The following is a 24,349-nucleotide window of genomic DNA, read 5'->3' on the forward strand; positions in this document are numbered from 1 at the left end:
ATAGAGAGGCGCACTTATATATATATTCCCTTTGGTGAAGAGGCAGTGGGAATTATGTTTCATCTACTTAAAAGATTTGAGTGCCTTTTATGCATAGCAGTAGTGGAAGAACTATAGGAAACAATAAAAAATAAATTGGTTTCTGCTCTCAAAAGGCTTACAGTCTAGTTAAATTAGTGGTTCCTAACCAGGGGCGATTTTGCCCCCCAGGGGACATTTGCCAATTTATGGAGATATTTTTGATTGACACAACTGGGGAAGTGGGGAGTTAGTGCTACAGGTATCTAGCGAGTTGAGGCCAGGAATGCCGCTAAACATCCTCCAGTGCACAAGACATCCCCACAATGAATAATTTTCTGGCCCAAAATGTCAAGAGTGTCCAGATTGAGAAACCCTGAGTTAGAGACACAAACTACATACATTAGAAGTTTTGTTTTTAATCACAAGGTATTAGATGATAAATGTTAGATGGGTGATACATACAAGGTGATACAGATAAGAGAAAGATTGTTCTAGAATGACTCAGTTATGGGAGATTTCATGAAGGAAGTGGGGCTCAAGCTGAAGTATGTTATTCTTCTGCTCAAAACAGAGGAAAGCCTACAGAGCCTTGCTACTTCTCTGACTTCATCTCCTACCACTCTGCCCTTCACCCCTCCACTCCAGCCAAATGGCTTTGCATTTCCTTGAAAACATCAAGCATTCTTCTATCTCATGGAATCTGCTCTTGCTGTTCCCTCCTATTTAAATGCCTTTTCCTAAGATATCCACATAACCACTCCCTCACCTCCTGTAGGTCTCTCTCTGCTGTGTTCAACCTCTTAAGAGAAAGCCCTTCCCTAATCATATTCTATATAAAATATTAACTGCCACCCCTTTCCACTCCCTTTCCCCTTATTATGTTTTTCCGTCTCCATAGCAAGACTGTATCTGGCCCAGAGCAGACACTCAAGAAATACGTGTAGAATGAGTGAATTAGTTAAATACTAATAATGGCAGGGTTCTTCAGCCCAAGCAGTGAAAAGAAGCTTGAGCAAAGGAGCCTGACTACTGTTATCCCTAATGGCCTAGAACAGTGCCTGCCTCATAGCAGGGACTTCATAAATAGTGAATAAAGAATGATGAAATAGAGAGCAAAGGGAGATTAATATAATCAAAACAAGCCTATAAACATCTTTGAAAAGTATTCCTAGGACAATTTCTACATTCTTTGTATACTGGCACATCTGGATACATATAATAAATGTTTTATTTTTATTATTTTTTCTTTTTTAAAGCTTCAGTACATGGTTGTGTATCCTAGTTGTTAATTTTGGTTCTCTACGTGAGCTGCAGGCGTGGTGTGAGTACTGACAGATGGGTGGTATGGTTCCACGAGCGGGAAATGAACCCTCCCTCCCGCGGCGGTGAGAGAGCCGAATCTTAACCACTAGACCACCAGGGCTGGCTCTAAATGTTTTATTTTTAATTCTGACTATTCTTATCAGCTTTTTCACTTTACATCCATTCGGTATACATTCCTTGTAGTTTAGAAATGCAATTGCTAAAATTCTATATCTTAGCTGTATGTTAAGCCAGGTATTGTATAAAATGTAAGTACATTTTTAGAAGTCTAATCTAAAGGCGGCTCTTTACCAAGCCAGTTCTATAATTTTCTGTTTTCATTTGCACTTAATCACTAATTCACTCACCTCGTACTCAGGGAGCCACTACAGATAATGATGTTAATGCTAATAGCAATAGCAACCAATGCTTAACGAAGAACTTGTGCTAGGCACTGTCCTGAAGGCTGTGCACACATTATCTGGTTTCGTTCATACTACAGGAGACCCATGTTATCACATTCACGTATATTAACCAACTCTAATTTACTTTCTGTTGCTGATCCAAGCCCCAAACCCCCAAACCTCTGAGCTATGACTACTTGCACCCCGCTTCCAGTCACTTTTTCTTTTCCATTGCCTCTCGGCAACTCTAGAAGAGACACGAGCGCTCCTCCCCCTCCCTCTCGCTACGCTTTGCGAACCACGGCGACCAATGCTTTTCCCCCTCCTCCTCCCCTGGCTATCCGGCGGGCACCGAGTCGGAGGATCTGCTACGTAACCGCGTGTGGGACTGCCTAGCAACAGTGCCTCGAGACTTGGAAGCGCGCCTAGAGGGGGCAGGGCTCGAGAGCTGGCGCGCGCAAGCCAAACGGCTGGGCAGCCACGCGACGGAGCGGAGCCTAATCAGTCAGCAGGGGCAGAGTAGCGATTGCCGCTCGAGCGCGCGATTTCTTCTCCTCTCAGCTTTAGACCCGGCAAACTAGCTTTTGGGATTGAAGAGGGTACGCGATTACCCCACAATGTCTGGTGAGTCAGGCCAACCTCAGGCCGGCCCCTCACATGCTGGGCCATACCCGCGGAACCCTGAGAGAATTCGGGCTAGGGTCCCGGGAGAGGTGATACGAAGGGCCGGTGCCCAAGGGCCCAGGTCTTGGATCCAAAGGATTCTTGAGCAAATAACCGACTCACCTCGCCAGTGGGTCACCCCCTCGGAGGTAGTGCCTGTCGCTGTGCTGGCCGTCCAAAGGTACCTGTTAGAGGATGAGCCACGCGACACGATACCCAAACCTCCCCTTTACTGCTATGATGTGACGATCTCGGACGGGGTGTACCAGGAAAAGTGCTACCTGGACCCCAGCCTGAATTCTCTCGTATATAAAAATATTCTTAAAGTTGGCATAGAAATGAGAATTTCCAGAGTCTCGTGTCTTTACAACGAGAGAAGGTTAGGTCAGGGGATCCTGTGCATAGATAGCGTCCGCTGTGGGGAGACCTTGGAAGCTATTTCTTTAGAAACTCCCTTCAGAAATAGAGCGCACGAGGAGATACCCGAGAGGCCTTTAAGGGGCGCGAAGAGTCATTACCTGGCCCTGTGGAATAACGAAGATCCGTATGGAGATATCTGGTTAACCGACAAGCAGCCTGAGGAATACAATTTTAACGGTAAGTAATTGGAAGGAACGACGGGCGGAGGGTGCTTAAAAATAGTTTTCAGGAGCTTGCGTTATGCGAAAGGGAACGAAAGTGCTTTGGTAGTTTTAATTGCAAGCCGGGAGCGATAGTAGACAAGTTTTCACGAGTGTCGGAGACGCTCGCTTAAAGAAATTTGCACAGTCCGTGTCTTGCTTTGGTTGTAAAACTGGCCATTATGGAAGTGTGTGAATACTTCTTAAATTTAATCTAGCAAACAGACTGATGTTGTAGTTAGTATTCTTCATGTGTTCGTTACACGTTTGACTACAGTGGAATTAATCTTAGTTTCATTCCCATTCCAGTTGTGGAAATAGTACTTTCCGTGTTGTTTGGAGAGTGTATAGATTTGAATTCGGCGTAAAAGTTGTAAATATTTGTGGTTTTGCATATTTTAGCCTTCATTCAAAAAAGGATGTTCCGTAATTTATTCCTTAATAATTTACTTTAATGAAACACCTTTTTTCTGTCTTTGAGTGTAGCAGTTATGTAAATATCGCTTTTTGAATGTGTGATTGTGTGAGAAGGCTTGAAATTCTCATTTTTGTGTTTCTTATTACTTACGACGGACAATACTGATCTGAGAAGTTCCATTCTTCTGTATCAGAAGTAGAAAGTTAACCTGAAAATGCCAGCTCATAATTAACACTGCTCTAAAATGTATTTTGTCTGTAAGAGATGGAAGTAAGGGAAATGACAGTACCATAGGCATGTACGTGTATGGAATGGGGAAGAAATAAAATGCAAAAGATAAAATAAGAACGAAAGTACTGGAGAGAAAAATATGATAATTTTCTACATTTACTGCTTTTCAGGTTTTTTTTTTATATTGCAGTCATAATTCTAGATCACATGTAATAATCTTACTGTGACGTATACCAGAAGCAAACTTTAAAGTGAAAAGATAACTAGGTCAAAAATATGCAATTAAAGTAATAAGAAGTTATAAGGAAAACAAATGTTATAGAAATGTGTAGCCAAGGATGATTTATATAACTTAAGCTTTAAAAGCAAGATAGTCATTTCGGGGATGATATCATGGAATGATTTTTATCTCAAGCATGGAATAAGGCAGCAGTGCATTACTACTCTGTGTCGATCATTTTTATTTTTAGAATTTAGTGTATAAATGAAAAATTGACACTCTAGAAGAAGAATTGAGGGGAATAATAATTTGTAAAAGAATGTCATTTTTCTGCTTATGAAAGTAATAGCTATTCAATATTGAAGCCATATTTTTATTACAAAAGGCAATGTCCATGTGCTAAAAAATCTAAACTATATATTTAAGAGTATATTGTATTGAAAATGTAAGAGCCAAGTGTAGTAAAATGTTGATGACAAAATCTAGAAGTGGATGTATTGATGTTCTTTCAAGTTTGCTCTGTGTTTGAAATTTTTAATAATAAAATGTTGGGGTGGAGTGAAAGACCCCTTTTGCCTCCTCCTATGCCTTCAACTTTCCTCTCAAAACTCCAAACTGTCAGGAGTTTATCTTTGAAAAAAATAAATTATATGACACTGTGTGATTTTCTATTTTTGCTTATCTCAAGCATCTTTAATGTACATCTGTTCATACACTCTTCCATCGTATGGATATACTTATGATTTATGTAATCATGCCCATGTGAGTGGGTAATTTGTAATTTTAGGCAGTTTTTGGTTTTTCAGTTTTAGATCCAGTGCTGAACATCATTGGGATATGCACATATTTCACTATGTTCAGATATTTCTGGATGGATTCCTAGAAGTGAAATTGCTTGGTTAAAGAGTAATTAAATTTTTAAATTTAATGGATATTGACAAATCATCTTCTGAAAAAGTTGTACTAATTTACAGTCCCACCAACATATATATGAGAGTGCCCATTTCCCCCATCATACTATTTTTAAATTACATCTTTTGACTTTTTCTGATTAATATATAGGATTTCTTTGCTAATGGGTATTAAGATTTTGTCTGCTATATATTGCAAATTATCTTCTCACGCTCTCTTTAAACTTTGTTTATGGTGTGTTTTTGTACTTTTAAAAGTTTTCTGTTAAAGTATAACATGTACACAGTAAGGTGGAAAAGTCTTAAAAATACAGCTTGATAAATTTTTATATATATATATATATATATACATCTTTGTAACCACCCCCCCAGATCAAGATATAGGACACTTCAAGCACCCCAAAAGCCTCCCTCTTGCCCTTCCTGATCAGTACTCTACTCCAAAGATAACCAATATTGTGACCTCAAAGACAGCTTTTTAAAATGGAAGTCAGTTAAAATGCCACTCGCCTGCCGAAATCTCTCCAGTAGCTCCCCATTGCACTAAGATAGCAATCCAGACCGCCCACGGGGGTCTCCAAGCCCTTACAAAGGTTGGCAAACTGTGTAAAGAGCCAGATAGTAAATCTTTTGGTCTTTGCTGGACATATAGTCTCTGTTTCAGCTATTCAGCTTTGCCATTGTATAGCGAAAGCAGCCACAGACAATATGTAGGTTAATGGATTTGGCTGTTTTCCAAGAGGCCGGCGGGTGGTGTGGTGGTGAAGTTTCGGCGCTTCGCTTCAGTGGCCCAGGATTGGCGCGCCCGGATCTGAGCGCGGACCTATACACGGCTCGTCAAGCCATGCTGTGGCGGCGGCCCACGTGCAAAATAGGGGAAGATTGTGTGCCAATCTTAACAGATCATTAGCTCAGGGCGAATCTTCCTCACTGAAAAAAAAAACCGAAATTTATTTACAAAAACAGGCAGCAAGGCGGATTTGGCTTATGGGACGTAGTTTGCCCACTCCTGCCCTACAGAATCCCCTTACTCTCCTCTCTAACCCCTCGCCTCCATCATTTTGTTTCAGTAATATCAGCTTTTCTTTTTAATCGTTAAGCCTCCAAACTCGTTCCTGCCTCAGATACTTTGCTCCTGTCTTTTCCTCTTTCTGAAAAGTTCCTTCTCATCCTCAAGTTTCAGCTCAAATATATAAAACATCTTAGAAAAGGGCTATTTAAATATGTATTCCCTCCCCGTTTATTATTACATCACTGTGCAAATACCCTTCATAGAATTGATAGAACTCTGAAATTATTTTCTTTCTCCTCCCACTAGTTTATAAGATCCATGAGGGCAAGGACTCTGTTTTTTTCACTGCTGTGGGTTATTTCCCCTATACCCAGAACAATGTCTGGCACATAGTAGGCATTCAGTAAGTGTTTATTGAATAGAGGAATGAATGAAATAAATTACATTAATGGATTTTCTAATGTTGAACCACTTTTGTATCTCTACTTGGTTATGGTTGTTATTTTTACATCTGTACGTTCGAGTGAATTTGGTCCATAGGTTTTGTTATTTTTTTAGTGGGGTACTATTTCAGTCCAATTTTGATATCAGGTTAATATTAGCTTAGTAGCATGAGTTGGGAAGCTTGCCTGTTTTCCTGTGCTTACAGAAATCATGTGTTCACTGAAGGTTTGGTAGAATTTACCCCTAACACTGTTTGAACCTGGGGCCTTGAGCTGGGATTGGGGGTTGTGAGAATGACTCCTTTTCAATTTCTTGTAGAAAAAGTAATGAAACCAATAATATTTCTTCTTGAGTCCATTTTTGAGAGTCAATATTTCAATCTCATTTCCACTCTCTAGGAAATCTCATTTCACCTAGATTTCAAAGTTGCACACAGTAGTCTATATTTTTCAATCTCTGTCTTGTTAGTTACATTCCTTTTTACATTCCTAACCTTTGTGTCTTCATCCTTTTTCATGATCAGCCTCGCCATAGGTTTGTCTATTTTTTTGATATTGAAAAAAAAGACTCTTGGCTTTATTAATTAAGAAGTCTGTAGTGGGGAGATGCTTTCTAATTTATTTCTGCTATCATCTTTAATTCCTTTTACTTCCTTTGTTCATATTTTTATTGTAACTACCTTCTTGAGTTGAATGCTTGTTTCGTTTATTTCCTCATTTATTACTTCCAAAAGCTTTTAAAATTCTGAAATTTTCCACAGGTACTTCTTTGGCTGCATCCCCCAGGTTTTGAAGTGTAGAGATTTCATTGTTACTCATATTTCTGATTTTAAATTTGAGTTCCTCTTTAACACCCAAAAGTTTAGAAAAAGCTTACTTCTTAGGTATGAAGTTCCTTATTATGCCAAGTTTTTAAATTTTAATTAAAATATTCCATATCCTTATTTTTAAATCTATTTTCTTTGCTCATTTCTCTGAGAGGAATATTGGCTTCTCTTCTGGTGGTGGTTTTGTTCATTTCTCCTTATATTTCTAAAAGTTTTTGATTTAGATGTTGCTGTAATGTGTAAAGTTTCATAACTTATTAATATCTTGTTGGTGGATTTTACTCTTTTTCAATATGGAATTTTGTCTCTTTTTACCTTGAATTATATTTTGTCTGATAGTGCTATTTACCACTTCTGCTATCTTTTAGTTAGCATTTAGAGCAATGGTTCTCAAACGTGGGTGGGTATCCGTTTCACCTTAACAGTGTTTTAAAATGCAGATTGCTGGGCCCCACCACCAGTTTCTGATTCAGTAAGTCTGTGGTAGGACCCTAGAATTTGCATTTCTAACAAGTTCACTGGTGATAATTGATGCTGCTGGTATAAAGGCCACATTTTGAGAACCACTGCTTTAGTGGTTCTTTGTCCATCACTTTATCTTCATTTTTTTTTCAATTTGTCTCTTTTAAGAAACATATAGCTAAGGTTTTGCTTTTTGACCCAAACCAATTCTTTTTCTTTTAAGAGATGAATTTTATTCAATTAAATTTAATGTGATTAATGATGTTTGTACTTGTTGAAATCTGACTTTGTTTACTATATGCCATGCTTTATTTCTTTTACCTTTGCAGGATTTAAAAAATTATTTACTTCTAGTGCTTTAGAAATTATACATTATATTTGTATTCTGCTGGTGGTTACCTTTAATGTTTTAACAAAATTATTTAAACTCACATTTTTGTGTCAATCTCCAGAATTATTCAGAATTTATAATATACCCCTCCTGAACAAGACAAGACGTTTAGGACTCTACTTGGTCATGATGCCATTTAGTGTACTGCTGTATTGGATTTGAAAGAATTTGATTTAGGATTTTGGCTATCATAAATGATTTGGGTTTATAGTTTTCTCTTTTGTACTATTTCTGTCATGATTTTTCAGGATTCATCTAAGTTTATAAAATGAATTGGTACAATTTCTGCATTTTACTGTGCTCTAGAACAACTTAAAGGAAAGAGATATCCTTTGAAAATTGTTAGAATTTTCTTGTAAAACCATGTGAACCTTGTCCTATGTTTGGAGATCATTATTTTTGAACTTTTTCATTTTCTTCTATGGTTATTGACCTATTCCAGTTTTCTTCTGTTTCTTAGGGCAATATTGGTAATTCGTATTTTCCTATAAGATTATCTATTTCACTGATGTTTTCAAGTTTAGTGATATATAATCATATACAATAATCTTTACAATTTTTTCTCTGTGTTTATAGTTGATCACATTCCAAATGTTATATTTTTTTTTCTTTCTTCGTGATTGCACTTGTCAAAGTTCTACCTTTTAATTAATTTTTCCTGGGAATTGAATTTACCAGTTCTACTGTTTTCTAATTCATTATTTTCAGCTTTTATCTTTATCCCTTTCTGCATTCCTTAGATTTATTCTTTTGCAGCAGTTTTCAATGTATGATCCAAGGACCCCCCCAGGGGTGTCCCTAAGATCTTTTCAGGGGATTCACAACGTCAAAACTATTTTCATAATAAAAATACTCAAACTTTATTTACCTTTTTTCCCTCTCATCCTCTCAAAAGTATACGGCGGAGTTTTCCAGAGGCTACATGCCATATGACGCTGAAACAGACTGAATGCCAAGGAAAATATGTGTATACAGCTGTCCTCTGTTAAGCTAGACACTAAAGAGACTTGCAAAAATGTAAAACAATGGCACTCTTCTCACTACATTTTTTGTTTTGGAAAGTATAGTCATTTTTCAAAAACTATATATTTATATTATACATATAGGTTTATTGTTATTTTTAAGGGAATTAATGAATATTTTTTTATTTCTTAGTTTTACTTTATAATATGATAAATATTGATAGATATCACCCACATAAACAAAAGCTTTTTGAGGTCTCCAGTAATTTTTAAGAATGTGAAGAGGTTCTGAGACCAAAACGTTTGAAAATCACTGTTCTGCTGCTTACTATCTAACTTTTTATATTAAATATCTAGTTTATGTATTTTCATTCTTTCTTTTGATAGTGAACACACATTTCTATGAACTTACACAGATTCCTCATTGTCTATGTATAGCATATGATTTTTTTTTTATTTGAGAGATATATATTCTGTGAAGTTCGTGAGTTAAAAACCTAAACTGGGAAAACGTCAATCCAGCAGATGTTTGATCACAGCTAACTCTCTGGACCCAATTATAGCAGAAACAGTGGCTCTTAGAACTCCGCTTTTACAAAACCAAGTAGCTCTTGAATTTATTCCAGCCAGTAAAGGAGGTGTATGTGCCTTCACTGATCAAGAGTGTTCCACATACATTCCAGATAATTCAGAGCTGATCCATGATTTGTCTGACCACATTAAAAAGGAAATCACTTAATTACATCAGATCAAATATTAAGACCTGTGATCCTGGGCTAGTAATGTATAGGAAGAATCTGGAAGGAAAATTACACAAAATATTCTAATACTGAAAATAGTGTGTTTTTCTATGCTACAGGTATATTCATAAAATACCATTTAAACTCTTATTAAAAAGAAATTACAAGTATGGTTTTCATGCCAAAATGGTGAGTAAGTGATACATTATGTGAATAAAAATGGAAGTGGAGGATGCCTTAGTGACATAAATATTGGAACAAATACAAGTTTAGGTTTTAAAAGTTGCCACTGTGAGCTATGAGAGAGCAAAATGTGGGGAGAACTGCAGATGAAACCCCTCTTAACCCAAGAAAGAGTAAAATCAGAAATATAAGTTAATCTTTTAAAGATGGTGAATAGCTTTTAAGCAGTTCTTGTTTTTGCCAGCAGGCTTGGAGATTAAAACATTTCAAAGTAAATTATATGGCATATGAGAAGATAATAAGTGCTAAGTAGAAAAATAAAGTGGGATGGGGTATAAGTAAAGGGATCAGTTTTCAATAGGGTGGTTAGGGATAACATCACTGAGAAAGTGACTTTTGAGTAAGACTTGAAGGAGAGGAGAAAGGAAGACACTCGGGTATCTAAGAAGAAATTCCAGGCAGAGGGAACAGCAAGTCCAAAAGCCCTGATATAGGACCATGTCCTGCCTGTTTGGGAAAGATAGAACTTATGCATATGAAACTAAGTTGAGGGCAATACAGAAATATATCATAAAACAATTCTATAAATTAAATATAGAGGTGCTTAGTAGTGGGAAATTATTCCATGGCGTTGAGTTTTTTCCACAAAATTTCTTAAGGGAGGTGAGTTTAGATCCAAGTCTTCCAGGAAGTAATTACACAGTTTGACAAGGTGGAGGGCATTCTAGATGGAACAGTGTGTTAGTTAATATAGGTATTTACCTATGTTCCAGGCACATAGTAAGTCATATAAATATATATATATATACACACATTTTTTTAGCTATTATTATTAGGGATAGTGTGTATTATTAAGTTTTATATGTGAGAAATATATAGACTGGCTTAGATGGTGAAAAGGAGTTGGTTTGAGTATGATCTGGCTACCATTTTTAACCATTAAATTAGAAGTTTGAAATTACCATGACATATTAAAGTAGGATTGTTTTTCTTTCTTGTATTCTAGATACCAGAATAATCTCCCTTTCTCACCTTGAAATGACCTGGGCTAGGAGAAGAAGTTTTCCTGCTTTGCTTGTGAGAATCTTGCATAAATCGAAACTGCGATACTATGGAAAACCTGATAAAAATATGATTGAGCCATACCAGGTATAAGTGATGATAAGATATTATATGGTAATTTAACAGTTATAGACTATAACTTACAGACTTGACTCCATATTAGGATAATGTATGTTTAAATAACATTTTATAAGTTCAATTTAATAATTTAAAAAATGTACATAAATGTATAAAGATATTTTTCTATGTAATTTCTTGTACAAAAAGGAATTCTTTTTGTATTGGCACCCTTTAGTTCCCTGATACAGCTGGTCTCCTTCACGTCTTTTTCTGTAGATTCAGTCATTTCTTCTCTACTGTGCTTTCTACAGCAGCATATAAACATACTCTAATCTTCCATTTTAAAAAAGGAAAAAAATCTCCTTTGATCTCAGGACTCCTCTATTCCCTCTCTCCTTCTCTTCAGGCAAGCTCCTTGAAGAAGTAGTCTACACAAGATGTTTTCACTTTCTTGCCTCCCATTTACTTCTCAATACAATTAGTTGGGGTTTATTCTTCAGCTGGGAACTCACTAGAGACCTTCTAATTGTCAAATCTAGCTGACACACATCTTTTATCTTGACTCTTTGTGCCATATAATGCCGATAAGAACTACATTCTTGATTTCTGTCCCCCCCTTTTTTTTTTACTTAACATTTTACTGTATTTTCACGTTATCAAGGAGTATTTTAGGTGTTTTATTAAACTTTTACTATAAAAGTTATACATACTGCTAGCAAATTTGGAAAATATAGAAAGCTATATAAATAAAGCTAATAACTAATATCACCCCAAATTCTACCACATAGAGCCACTGTTAATAAAGTATGTTTTATTCCCTTTTTTGTATGTATATATCATATATCAACATACATATATACGTATAATTTATTTGCACATATCTGTGATATCATATGTTTATCATATGTCATATCTATGTGTATATGTATGCATATCATATATTGCACATGAATATGTATATCATATATCATATTAAATTATCGTACAAAATGGGAATCATGTTGTACATAAAATTTTGAATCATTTAACATTTTCTTAAGTATTTTCTCATATCACTATAAATTCTTCATTCATAACTTTTCCTAGTTATAGATTCTGTCATGATATCATAAATTATTCAGTCATTCTGCTGTAGTTTTGCTTCTTCATTCTTAAAATTTGAACACCCTGTAGATAAAAGTAACAAATATTCATGTGCTTTTGCACGTTTTTTTCCTAGACCTTTTTGGAAGTTGCTGACAGTTCAGGCACTGTGTCAGTGATTATGTGGAATGCCCTGTGTCCCGAGTGGTATAAAAGTTTGCGAATTGGTTTAGTTCTTCTGCTTCAAGATTATTCTGTTAAAAAGAGTTATCCATTCAGGATGCAGCCTCTCCCTGTGGATCCACAGATCAAATTAATTTCTACAATGGGTTAAGTATTCAATGAATTTCTTGTTTTATGTTTATTTTGTTTTTATAAATTTGCAAAGTACCATGTTGGCCAAAGGCCCTTAAAAACAACTGAAGCTGTTAGAACCTGACAGACCTTTAAACCTAACAAACCATAAAATTTTCAAGCAATCACTTAATAAATATACTTATTTGTTATTGCATTCATTAAGAAAAATCATCTGAGATATATATTGTTGAGTAATGAATGAGCTCCACTTGGGATGTACTTTTTTTGTTTTCTTTCATTTTTTGTATTATAATATTAAGCTAATGACTTGAATGTAGGTTTCTGTTACTAGGAGGTGCCATTCGAAAGGACTTTTGTCAACATTTTATTTTGAAATAATTTCAAACTTACATAAAAGTTGAAAGAGTAGAATAAGAACTCCCATATATGCTTAACACAGATTCAACAATTGTTAACATTTACATTTGCTTTGTCATTTGCTCTCTCTCTCTCCATATATATTTTTTGTCTTCTGAACCATTTGAGAATAAGTGGCAGCCATCATACATACCCCTTTACCTCTAAGCACTTGAGTAATATTTCAATCTATATTTCCTAAGAAAAAGAACATTCTATTACATAATCACAGTACAGTTATCAAAATCAGGAAATTTAAAATTGATACAATACTGTTATCTAATCTATAGTCAATATTCAAATGTTGCCAATTGGTGCAATCTTGAAAGGGCTCTTCCTAATTAGTATTGAAATCAAAGTTTTGACATCTTGGCATCATCCTAAACATTTTGGGAGCATTAGAATTAGTATATTAAGTGATTCCTTTAAGATGTGGATATGATTTTTTTTGTATTTTCATTTTTCAAAATTATAGATTACATCACTCAACAACTTTAAGTATTGTTTTTGGCTTATAATAGTTTTATACTGGACCTGTATTTCTATGTATTCTAAATTCCCTAGTTAATCTATTAAGCTTAATTCCTTACAGAATATTCAGATAGTGTAGCCTTTTCATTGTTTCCTTAAATATATGTTTATTTAGGAAAACCTCATGTAATTCTTTATTAAAATCTTAAGCATTTGGTAGACATCAATCATATCTTGCTGGATGAACAAGTCATTACCTAGATAGTTGGTACAATTAGTCCATTGTCTCATTACTCTTTATTATAGAAAGGTGGAAAATTAAACTGATATTGATGTTGTTGAGAAAATACAGTAAAAGTTGGCAAGAGGAAGCTAATTCACAACACGTATTATTGTGTCTACCAATTTATAAATTCTTTTCCACAACCAAGCATATCCAAGTAACAGAATTGCTTTAGTAAAAATTGAGACATTCTTTGTCAATAACAGATAAGGTAAGTGACTTTGTTGATGTCACATAATAAATCACTGGCATAGTGGAAATTAAAACCTAGTTTTCCTGATACCTGATCTAGTGTTCTTTTTACTAGATACACTGTTTTCTGGTGTAAAGAGAATTAATTTAAATCACAGTTTTTACATGGCTGTGGACAAGTCTAGAAATATGTCTGGTTCTAATAACCACTTCTAAACCTTAAAAGCATGGGCCAGACCCGTGGCTTAGTGGTTAAGTGTGCGCACTCCGCTGCTGGCGGCCCGGGTTCGGATCCCAGGTGCGCACTGACGCGTCGGTTCTCCGGCCATGCTGACACCGCATCCCAGATACAGCAACTAGAAGGATGTGCAACTATGACATACAACTATCTACTGGGGCTTCGGGGGAAAAATAAATAAATAAAATTATAAAAAATAATAATAATAATAAAATAAACCTGAAAAGCATATGGAAAGTAGGACAGTAGACACCATGTGGTCAGTAGATAAACAGCCACTAAAACTTAACACTGAAACTGAGTCAAGCCCTATGCTACCTCTGTTATATAGAATTATAGAGCCAGATTTTCATAATAGAAACTCTCTCTTTAAGATATGAGAGGCTCTTTATACTTTCAAGTAAAAAATTGCAAATACAGAAATTATTTTTAAAAATGAGAGCCTTAATGAGAATATATTGAAAATGTGCCTTTTAGTATTTAATACAGTTTCACTTCTTTTCAGTGTTAGCATCAGTCTCTATTTTATCCTATACCCTTTTGATAAGTATTGGGACTTTTTTCCTCTTTATCAGGGATCAGCAAGCTGTTTCTGTAAAGAGCCAGATAGTAAATATTATAGACTATGCAGGCAATATAGTCTCTGTTGCAACTACTCAGCTCTGCATTTATAGAGTGAAAACAGCCAGAGATAATATGTAAATGATTGGGCATGGCTGTGTTACAATAGTAAGAACAGGCACCCATCTACAGGTTGTAGTTGCTGAGCCTATATGTGTAAATAGATCTCAATCTTGGCTGTACAGTACATTAGTATCACTTGGAGAGCATTGAAGAACCACAGGCACCCCTCCCTCCAAGATTCTGATTTAATTACTCTGAGGAGGGGACCAAGACAGTGGTATGTCTTTAAAACTTCTCAGGTAATGCTAATGTACAGCCAGGGTTGAGAACTACTGATTTATGATCTTTAAAAGTCTCAAACTGATTAATGATCTTTTGAAGGGGGAAAAAAAAGACAGTTCTGTAAACCATGCTAGGCACAGGGGATAGAAAAGTAAGTAATATAGAGTTCTACCCGTAAAAACATTAATCTAACAGGACAACAGATATGTCTGATGAACAAATTGCAGTAGAATGAAAACTAATGACAGTAAACAGCAAGAAAATGTGATGAACAAAAGGGGAGAGGAAATGAACAGAAATGTAGTAGAGGAAATAATGAACGGTCAGGAGAGTAGGAGAATGGGTGGGAGAGGAGAAAGATTAAGTAGGGATTAGGAATAATAACAGAGTAGTATAAATGTTATGAGCAGGATAAACGAGGAAGAGTATGTAATGTGGGCCAGAGTTGGTCAGTAAGAGAATAAGGATTTGTGATACCATCACTGCCTTCTGGTGTTGATGTTAGAAGCAAACTATTAGGATAATTTATCTTGGTTTATTTTTTAATATTTACACATTTAGCTCCAAGTTATAGAAACTAAGACATAATTTAAAAAAAAAAAATAGGGGCCAGCCCAGTGGTGTAGTGGTTAAGTTTGCACACTCCTCTTCAGCAGCCTGGGGTTCACAGTTTTGGGTCCCAGGCGTGGACCTACGCACCGCTTATCAAGCCATGCTATGGCAGGCATCCCACATCTAAAGTAGAGGAAGATGGTCACGGATGTTAGCCCAGGGCCAATCTTCCTCAACAAAAAGAGGAGGATTGGCAACAGATGTTAGCTCAGGACTAATCTTCCTCACCAAAAAAAAAAAAAAGTAAATGGAAGCCTATAAAGATGAAAATTCTGCTGTAAAACAAAGGGCATATTATTTGCTGGTAATGTATGGCTTTGTAAATTGCCATTTTGTACATCATTCTGTCCTACCTTTTACAAAATAGTATTCAGCTGGCATACCCAAATAAGAAACCTTTTAAAATCTTGAGATTTTCAGACTGTATTGCATAATACATATTGAGATAATAGCATGGAGTGTTTTTGGTTTTAGGGGGAAGGAGCTATTTATTTCATTCAAAATCTTAGCATTTTAGAGCTGGAAGGGATCTTGAATATAATCAAGTAACTATGACTATGAAAGTGCTTTGTGAAATGCAAACTGTTTTCTAGGTACAAGGTAATATCATGTAATACAAACTTTCCTCACTCATATATGAAAAGACTGAAACTCATAAAGGTAAAGTAAATTTTCTAGTCACATGGCTGGTAATAGGTAGGATGAGAAATCAAGTAGCTCCATCCTGGTTTAGTCTTTGTTTGCTACACAGCAAATTTTTAGAAAAATATTATTTATTGGCATAAAAGGAAATAGAAAGCCCAGATAATTCTATAACTATTAAAGAAATTAAATCAGAGGTTTAAAATCTTACCACAAAGAAAATACCAGGCACACATCATTTTATAGGCAAATTCTATCAAATATTGGAGGAATATATCATTCCAAAACTATCCAGAGAATAGACTAAGAGAACATACTCTCTAACTCATTCTTTGCTACCAATATAACCTTGATAATCAAAACCAAACAAGAATAGTATGAAAGAGGAAAATTAAAGGCTAGCTTCAGCCATGAACATATATACAGCCATGAACATATATTCTGAATAGAATATTAGCAAACTGAGTTCAGTTATATGTAAAAAATGATCACACACTGTGTTGCATTGTTCTGCAGCAATGCAAATTTGGTTTCACATATGAAAATCTGTAAGTGTCAATTCACCACGTTAACAGATTAAAGAAGATAATGGTCATCCTAATAGAGGCACAAAAGGCATTTGTTAAAATCTTACATCCATTCATAAATTTAAAAAAGAAAATAGCAAGAGAAGGAACCTTCCTTAACCTGATAAAGGATGTTTACAAAATCAAAACAAAACAACACCACAACTTTTACTGGGGAATATTTAGAAACACTCCTTTTTAAAATAGGGAACATGAATGCCTTCTATTACTATTCCTATTTAATGTTGTCCTGGCTAGTGTGAGAAGACAAAATGCATTAAAGCCATAAGGATTTTAAAGAAAAACACAAAACTGTCATTATTCACAAATTAGATTTTCTACAAAGAAAATCCAGAATAACACAAAGTATTAACAATAATAAGGTATTGGCAAAGATAGCTATAAGTTCAATATATAAAAGTGAAGTGATTTTGTACACTCTAATAGCAAAGAGTTAAAATTATAATTTTAAAAACATAATTTACCTTGTCAATAATAACTGTAAGGTATCTTGAAATAAATCTAACAAAAGATATGTAAGACCTGTTTGGAGAAGTTTATAATACTTGACTGAAAGACGTTAAAGAATCCCTAAATAAATGGAGAAATATCCCATATTCCCAGGTAGGAGGTTGGTCTCAGTTTCATAAGTATGTCAAGTCCGCCTAGATTGATCTGTAGATTCAGTGCTATTCCATTCAATTTGTTTTTCTGAAACTGACAAACTGATTCTAAAATTTATATGGAGGCACATAATTGTTAAGAATAGTCAAGACACTTCTGAAGAAAAAGAATAGGGGGCTGAAGAGGAAGTGAGAACTTGTCCTACAAATATCAAGTATTATAAAGTATTTATAACCGTGTAGTATTGGTATAGGTATAGACAAACTGACCAGCAAGTCACAATACAGAGTCAAGAAACAGTCCTAGACATATAAAATTTTGATATATAAAAGATGTGCTGTACAAATCATCAAGGAAGGAGGAACCATTTGGTAAATAGTATTGCGACAGTTGATTATATATATGAGGAAAAAATGACATTATATCCCTATCTCATTCCATATAAAAAAATCAATTCCAGATATATTGCATACTCGAATGTTAAAGGCAAAACTTTTAGAAGAACTTATAGAAAGTATCTGTTTGACCTTGGGGTAAGGAAGGGTTTCTTGGATAGGACACAGGAAATAGTAGCCATAAATGATGATTAATAAATCTAACTACAGTAAAATTGAGAACTCTCGTTCATCAAAAGACACCATAAAAAGAATGAAAAAACAATCCACAAACTGGGTGAATATATTTGCAATGATATAATCAACAAAGTATCCAATATATATAAAAAGTCCTACAAATAAATAAGAAAAAGCCAAACAATCCAATAGAAAAATGGGCAAAAGACACAAACAGATATTTTACAGAAGAGGATGCATGACTTAACCGTAAGTATATGGAATGTTGTTCAACATAATTAGCAATAAGAGAAGTGCAAAATAAGACCACAACAAATTGTTATTTTGTGCCTAGATTCGCAAAAAATAAGAAATTTGACAATACCAAAATTTGGAGAAGATGTGCATCAATGGAAATTCTTACACATTGCTGGTGGAACTATAAATAGGTCCATTACTTTAAACTTGTTTGGAATTATCCTGTAGAGTGGAACATTTGCATACTGTACAATCCAGGGTTTCCCTCCTGGGTATAATACCTTAGAAAACTGTTGCCTATGTGAACAGGGAGACATGTACAAAAAAGTTTATAGTGACCCTGTTTGTAATAGCAAAAACTGGAAATAGTCCAGATGTCCATCAACACAATAATGGATAAATAAAATTGTAGTATATCAACACCCTGGAATTATTATTCAGCTGTGGAAATGAGAAATGAGAAAAAAAGCTACTACATGCAGCTATATGGATAAATTTAAGGACAATAATGTGGAATGGAAAAAGTAGCCCTAGAATACTGTATATGGTGTAATTCTGTCCATATAAAGTTCAAAAACAAAGAAAGCCAAACAGCGTTTTGTTTGGGCAAAAAAGCATAAGTATTAAAAACCTTTTTGTTAAATTAAGGAAATGATAAAACACAAAGTTTAAGGTATGATTAATGCTTTGGTAGGGAGATAAGTGGATGTGATAATGTAGGAATAGGTAAAAGAAAGCTGTTGATGATGGTCTAGTTCTTAGGGTTAGTGGTAGGCACAAAAGTGTTCAGCCTATTATTTTGCTGTGTGATTTATACACATGTATATTCTTTTATATGTATTAAATATCATATTAAAGTTATATATTTGTTTTTCAGAAATCTGCCTGAACCTTCGAGACCCTCCAAATAATATAATTATCATTCCAGAAAAGCAGGTGAAACCAGAATGGAGATTGCCAAAATTAAGTCCCCGCTTTATCACAAGGTAAAATAACTTCTTGTAAAATATCTTAAATATTAATTTTCAATGTTAGTCACTGAAACAATGTATTATAATTTGCTCAAAATCTACCCCAAATTATGCTGTAGCAATTATATAGATATACATGTTCACAATCATAATAGTAGAATGTTTTTCACTGTTTAAAGATGCAAAATCTATTTAATGATTTTGCTTTTTTTAGATCAGAACTGAATGATATGCCAGCAAATCGTATCTGTGATGTTATTGGCGTTTTAGTTTTTGTAGGAAGGGTCCAGCGGTCAAAAAAGAAAGGTAAGCTTTTAAAATTGAAAATCATAAAAGTTATTTCAGTGAATAGTTCTGTGTTCGTATGTGCATAATCAGTTACATTCATTTATTCTAATATTCTATTCATATAGAAAGCCGTGAAGATTTTTGGTCCTATCGCTGGATTCACATTGCTGACGGGACTTCAGAACAACCTTTTATAGTGGAACTGTTTTCTACGTCTCAGCCAGAAATCTTTGAAAATATTTACCCAAGTACTCAGTTTCAATAATTTTATCTTTTTATTTTCAGAAGTGGGGGCATTAACTTAAAAAAATTGTAGAGTAAACTGACTTACAGAGTGGCATGATATTGAGTTTGCAAAGTTAAGCGGTCTGTTAACATGTTTAAATTTTTTCTATGTTAATATTATATTTGGTATTACAAATATTAACCACGTTCTGGTTTTTTTCTATTCAGAATTAATTTGGGATTGAAACCAGCTTTTTAGAAAACAGGTGCTCTTATCAATTCTTGTTGTTAGCATTTCAGACATAAAAGCTTAAGATTCAGTGAAACTAAAACATAGTCAATTCCCTTTGTATCCATTTGGGAATTGACTAAGTAGACTCCATTAAAGACAATGAAGACATTACCAATGTAGAATTAATTGGTAGAGCATTGGAAGACTGTATAATTAAATAATGACAATGGTAGGTATGATTCCATTTGAGTATTAAATTAATATTAGGTTGGTGGTGTTATACCAGCTGGTCAATGTTTTACTTACTGTATTGTTGATATGCCCTATTATATATTTTATATACGTTAGTCTCCAGATATATTATGATAAGAAAAAAAGTATATTTAATACTTTTTAACAACTTCAGTGAATTTTTCCTTATTTGAATTTGTAGTATAAAGCTATTTTAGATATGGTGTGCTATTTTACTATTTTCCAAGTGATTATGTGAATGAAATACTGATTGTTAAATGCTTGCCAACATTGGGGAAACTCCCAGTCTTGACTACATGTAATTTTTTTTTAATCAGCAACAAGATAGAAATTATAGATCATTAGGAGACCTAGAGACCATATACTGGGCTGTTCTGCTACCCTTTTTTTCTCTATTGCAAAACAATATTACACGCTATTCAGATATTGCCTCATTAGATTCTGCTCTCTGCTTGTGAGGTTAAATTTTTTAAATATTTCTGAATAGAACTGAATTTCATCCCTATTAGGGGAGAGAGCAGAAAGAGTTTTGGCCAAAACCAGGGCATGGGGCTTCCAGGGTGAGTGGGACTATGACTTCTCATATAACTTCTCTCAGGGCATAAATGATTGGTAGTAATTCCATTCCTCTGATGACACTTCATTACCTCATTTTAGATGGGTTTTATGGCCAGGTCTCTCTCTCTTTGTGGCCACTTTAAATGACAAGCTGACACAAGTTTTGGATAATGATTTTTCACAGAATGTTGCCAAGCATGCACATTCTATTTCTTGTGATAATGTGAAAAATATCTTTCTATCAAAGGTTTGTACAGATCTTGGTGAGATTTACTCTAGTACAATAGTTGACAGCAATCACAATTTATTTTCATCTTTTGACAAAGAGTGAAGGGAAAAAAATCATTAAATGAATGGGGAGTATTAAGGGGGCTTCAGGCCTATGAAGGGAAACATGACCAAGGGTCTTCTGGAATAATACCAGAATCCTTTAGTAGTAGGGCATCATTTTACTTTTGATTAAGGAAAGTAAAGAACTAAGAGGAACTAATATTGAGTGTTTACTATGTACCAGGCGCTCATAGATGTTATCTCATTTTGTACTCCCAGTTACCTTTTAAAGAATTATTGTTTTTACAAATTTACAAGTGAGGAAACAAAGGTCCAGAGGGGTTAAGTAATTTCCTGGATGTCAAACAGCTAGAAAGTGTTAGGTTTGAATGTGTGATTTTTAACAGCCATGAAATTAGAATTAGAGGTTTTTTCAATATTCTTATATCAACTTCTTTAACCATGAATACTCACCTATTTGTACAGTTTTTGAAATACAGGAAAAGCGATATAAATTAAGAGAATTATTCTTAGTCATTTGAACAGATTTCTTTTCATTGCTACAAAATAAAGAACTAGTAAACTGAGATATAAGAAATGAATTTATAGCTATTAGCATGCTCTAGGGAAATATTTATTCTCAAATGAGACCTTACTGTTCTTGTGAGATTACAGGTATTTACATTTATTTCTTCATTTCCTAGTTTGTAAGACCATAACTGTTTTGGCATGTGATGAGTTAAAATAAAAAAATATTGTTGGATTAATGAAATTTTACCTAAATAACCTGATAGACAGTTAAAAACAATTCATAGCTTTTGAAAGTAGTTGAAGTCTGAAGACATTATAATCTCATTTTCAGGGATTCTTTTTAGTCTTAGTTCGTTAGCAAGGTGAACAGAAAAGAATAGGTGGTATAAGCCTTGTCACTGAGGCTTAAAGTCTAATTAAGATAAACACATGTAAAACACTTGTATAAGCAAATTCAAATTAATACTGTATAGCCCTATCTGGTGAAAGGAGTCAGAGTAATTCAGGGATCAGTGTTAGATTGGGTTAATCAGTGAAAGCATCATGGAGACTAAGCTTTTTTCTCTGTAGGAAATAACTGTTCACACTCAGTTGTGTGCCTGATTAGAAAGAGTCTTGCACTCTTCAACTGTGCAGCAAGCAGTGACTTCAGTTAGGTGCAGCTGTTGTAGTTTCTAAAGGAAAAGTGTTAGATCCTTTATCTAAAGGAAAAGGTAAACGTTAAGTCCTTGTTGCTCCAAGTGTGATCAAATGACTAGCAGCACTAGTATCACCTAGGGGCTTATTAGAAATGGAGGATCTCAGGCTCCACCCTAAAACTACTGAATCTGAATTTGCATGTTCACAGTTGTTCCAGGTGATTTCTATGTTCATTAAAGTTTGAGAAGCACTGTGTTAGATCCTGATCTTGATATGTCCTCTTTGAAATGCAGAAGTAATTTCATAAGTGTTTTCATTTTCTACAGCGACATGTTTTATGTGTACACAGTTGAAAGTTGTCAGAAAGGACACTCAGGTACCTAAACTGCTTTACCTCACCACTACAAATGAGAGTCGAGTGTTTATTGCTGGTGAGCAATTTCTTTGTGTATATTTTATTGGAAATGTAATATATTTTCTCTTCATTAAATTAACTTTTACATTACAACAGTCAACCATAAGATAGCTTTATTTTGACCTCCTTTATCCCTATAAGAATGTTTTAACAAAGAATATTTAGCCTATGAAATATGTTGCTTCTAGATTATTTATAATTGAAGCAATGACTTTGTGAGTCACTGGGGAATTATGTTTATGTCCTTTGGTTAACTTTAATTCCTGCTTGATATAAGGTAGATAATCATAAATTGCTTGATAGATTGAAGACTGTTAGGCCCTATATCACCATATGGATTCAATTAACAATATTTTAAAATGCTAAATAAAACAAAAATGTGCATCCAATTTTGGCCCCCAGATCTCACATTTTACTTATATAGCTAAAAGAGTCTCACTACTTGTGTACAAGTACATTATTGTTCTGCATTCCCTCTGATAAAGGGATCAAAACAGTAGAGATAAGACTTTCCAGATGAGTGAGGGAATAGTGTGGAATGGTCTGTTTACTAGAATGCTACCATGTTGGTAATTAGGATATTTGTCAAAAGAAGAGTCCTAGGAAGAATGTAACACACAGCTTTGTCAATACCTCATTTTGTAAATACTAATAATATTAGATGTAAATATGTACTAACAATATAAAATGTAAATGGCACTTTTAAGTATGTTAAGAACATGAATTTAAAGCTGAGCTATATCCATAGACAATTTAGTTCATACATGATGTCATACCTTCAGGTTAATACATGATTTAAAAATCAGTTTTTTAAGAAGACGCCAACCATTTGGATAGTTAGAAAAATCCGGATTATTAGTTTTATTTTTCTTATGGCTTTTCAGTATCCTGTTGACAGCTACAGTTTAGTCCACTTAAACTCTAATATGTCTGATTTCCTTCTTAAGTTAGCATTTGTTTACTATGATAATTTTTGTATGCATATTAAGTATAATTATCTGCTACACAGTGAATAAGTAAATGACTTCTTTTCTTGGTGACATAAGAGACTTTTAATATTAAACTGTTTTTATACAAAAAAAATCTATACAGTTTTTTATAGTGAGTTATTTTTTTATTTCTCATTTTTTTTGTGCTTTACCCTTCTTGCAAACAGGTCATAGAGGCCAGCCGTATGCCAGCAATACCAAGGTAAAAAACTTTATTCAGTGGATTAAAACAATGACTGATTCTGGAGAACTGAAGAATACTGTTATTGGTGGCTATTACCCCTATCCACCAGTGCCAGAGACGTTTTTGAAGTACAGTAATTCTGTTAAAGGTACTAATGTAATTGCTATTCCTTTATGATATGTTTATATGCTATATGTATGGTATATGCTGTATCAGTTATCTTTATATTCTTTTATTTTATGGGAGTGAACCAAAGTGTACCAGCACTCACTGATAATAATTTTGTCTTTATGAAGACCTAAAACTACATCATCCCTCCTAAAGGTTAATATTTTGATTTTGTTAGACTAGGAGAAAGAACATAGACGATGACTAACTGGAGATAATATCTTGATTTAATGTCATTGAAATCAATTCTCACCTTGGTAGATCCCAACTCCTATGACATTACATAGAGAGACTAGAGATATCAAAGGAGACAATTTGATATCAAGCTACTGACAACTGTATTATGCTACTCTTGTGGAATGATATATATTGGATATAACACAATTGAGCACTACCTTTAAATAAAAACGACACCAAAATAAATTAGATGCATAATAATACTGATGATAGGCCTAATGTTAATTTATTTTAGAAGAATTAAGATATGACAGTTGAAAATTTTAACATAAGTATATTATTTTTTAAAAAAAACTATGGGATAATTGCATGATTTTG

At 34.4% G+C, this 24,349-nt stretch overlaps 1 protein-coding gene across 1 annotated transcript in view; it reads left to right on the forward strand.

The window, feature by feature from the left end:
• The first annotated feature begins 2,217 nt into the window (after positions 1-2,217).
• Positions 2,218-24,349, forward strand: part of RADX (RPA1 related single stranded DNA binding protein, X-linked) — a 59,568-nt gene continuing 37,436 nt past the window's right edge. Inside the window, exons 1-8 of the mRNA XM_058536444.1 lie at positions 2,218-2,987; positions 10,817-10,959; positions 12,152-12,344; positions 18,950-19,058; positions 19,258-19,349; positions 19,457-19,579; positions 22,365-22,469; positions 23,610-23,774. Coding sequence (XP_058392427.1) covers positions 2,345-2,987; positions 10,817-10,959; positions 12,152-12,344; positions 18,950-19,058; positions 19,258-19,349; positions 19,457-19,579; positions 22,365-22,469; positions 23,610-23,774 — 1,573 coding nt within the window. The 5' untranslated portion in view covers positions 2,218-2,344. The remainder of the gene's footprint in view (positions 2,988-10,816; positions 10,960-12,151; positions 12,345-18,949; positions 19,059-19,257; positions 19,350-19,456; positions 19,580-22,364; positions 22,470-23,609; positions 23,775-24,349) is intronic.

Source organism: Diceros bicornis, chromosome X, assembly GCF_020826845.1.
Source record: "Diceros bicornis minor isolate mBicDic1 chromosome X, mDicBic1.mat.cur, whole genome shotgun sequence".
Taxonomy (NCBI): Eukaryota; Metazoa; Chordata; class Mammalia; order Perissodactyla; family Rhinocerotidae; genus Diceros; species Diceros bicornis.